At 58.7% G+C, this 1091-nt stretch overlaps 2 protein-coding genes across 2 annotated transcripts in view; both read right to left on the bottom strand.

Annotated features, from left to right (window-relative positions):
- Positions 1-1091, bottom strand: part of LOC113208523 (pyrethroid hydrolase Ces2a) — a gene marked incomplete at its 3' end in the record, with an annotated part of 7983 nt that overhangs the window by 4690 nt on the left and 2202 nt on the right.
- LOC127751624 (cholinesterase 1-like) lies at positions 155-1035 on the bottom strand. The gene is made up of 2 exons (XM_052275421.1): positions 831-1035; positions 155-570 (listed from the first exon to the last, which is right to left on the bottom strand). The coding sequence occupies exons 1-2, from the start codon at positions 1018-1020 to the stop codon at positions 155-157; spliced, it is 606 nt and encodes a 201-aa protein (XP_052131381.1). The 5' UTR covers positions 1021-1035.

The raw sequence follows: 1091 nt of genomic DNA on the forward strand, positions 1-1091 counted from the left end.
TTACCAAGGATTACCGGCGATTACCAAGGATTACTGGCGATTACCAAGGATTACTAGCGATTACCAATGATTACCGGTGATTACCAGGGATTACCTACACTGTGTACACCTGATTACCTCAGTTGGGCACCCCTCGGTTATCCCTTTCCCATCGCTAAAATGTCGCAACTCTGCTGTTTCTACTCACAATGTAGAAGAGGAAGGAGGTGATGATTCGTTTGACGGGCAGCTTCTTGAGGCACTGGACGCGCTGCTCGAGGGGCACCTCGTCGCCGCCGCACAGGGCGGCCCTGGTGATGGCGGCGCCGGCCTGCTCCGGCGCGCGGTCGTACGCCCAGAAGGACAGCGCCGACCCCGACATGGGCATCGCGGCCTGGATCAGGCCCTTGGTGAGCGGGCTGAGGTACAGCAGGCTGGCGGCCGCCGCGCCCGCGCTGTGCCCGCCCAGGGTCACCCGGGCCGGGTCGCCGCCGAAGTGCTCGATGTTGTCCCGCACCCAGCGCAGCGCCTCCACCAGGTCCAGGAGGCCGGCGTTACCCGGGATGCCGTCGGTCTGCAGGTTCAGGAACCCTGCAAAAAACATTTTGTTGTACATCTTTTCTCCATTCTTTGTACGAAATTTGACGGACAGAATTTTGCAAACAAAATTTGACAGATAAAAAAAAGAGGTTCACCGGGGGTAATTCCGGGTCACTTGCGTTAAGGGAAGCCGCAGAAAAGGAAAGGGAAGTTACACAAGGTAGCTAGTCGGTACGAGCAAAATAATGCGTTTAGCGGGGGGCTGCGCAGACGGGGGGTCGTCGTGGTGGTGGTGTTGCACAACGCCTTACCCAGCGGCCCCAGGCGGTACTGAGGCGACACCAGCACCATGTCGTGGTCCAGCAGGGCCTGCGGGTTCTTCTCCCCGGCCGAGCCCGTGAGGAAGCTGCCGCCGTGGACGAACACGAGCACGGGCAGCTTGGCGGCGCTGTCCACCTGCGCGAGCACAGAGCAGGATTCTCCTTTCAGCAGACGATACATTTCCCCAACAAATTTTCAGCACTGCCTCTCTCTCTCTCTCTCTCTCTCTCTCTCTCTCTCTCTCTCTCTCT

The sequence above is a fragment of the Frankliniella occidentalis genome, unplaced genomic scaffold (genome assembly GCF_000697945.3).
Source record: "Frankliniella occidentalis isolate FOCC.00 unplaced genomic scaffold, Focc_3.1 Scaffold617, whole genome shotgun sequence".
In the NCBI taxonomy this organism is placed as follows: domain Eukaryota; kingdom Metazoa; phylum Arthropoda; class Insecta; order Thysanoptera; family Thripidae; genus Frankliniella; species Frankliniella occidentalis.

Coding starts and splice junctions, on each gene's coding strand:
- LOC127751624 (XM_052275421.1), bottom strand. CDS start 1,020: ATGTATCGTCTGCTGAAAGGAGAATCCTGCTCTGTGCTCGCGCAGGTG. Junction 571..830: donor GTACCGCCTGGGGCCGCTGG/GTAAGGCGTTGT, acceptor TGTTTTTTGCAG/GGTTCCTGAACCTGCAGACC.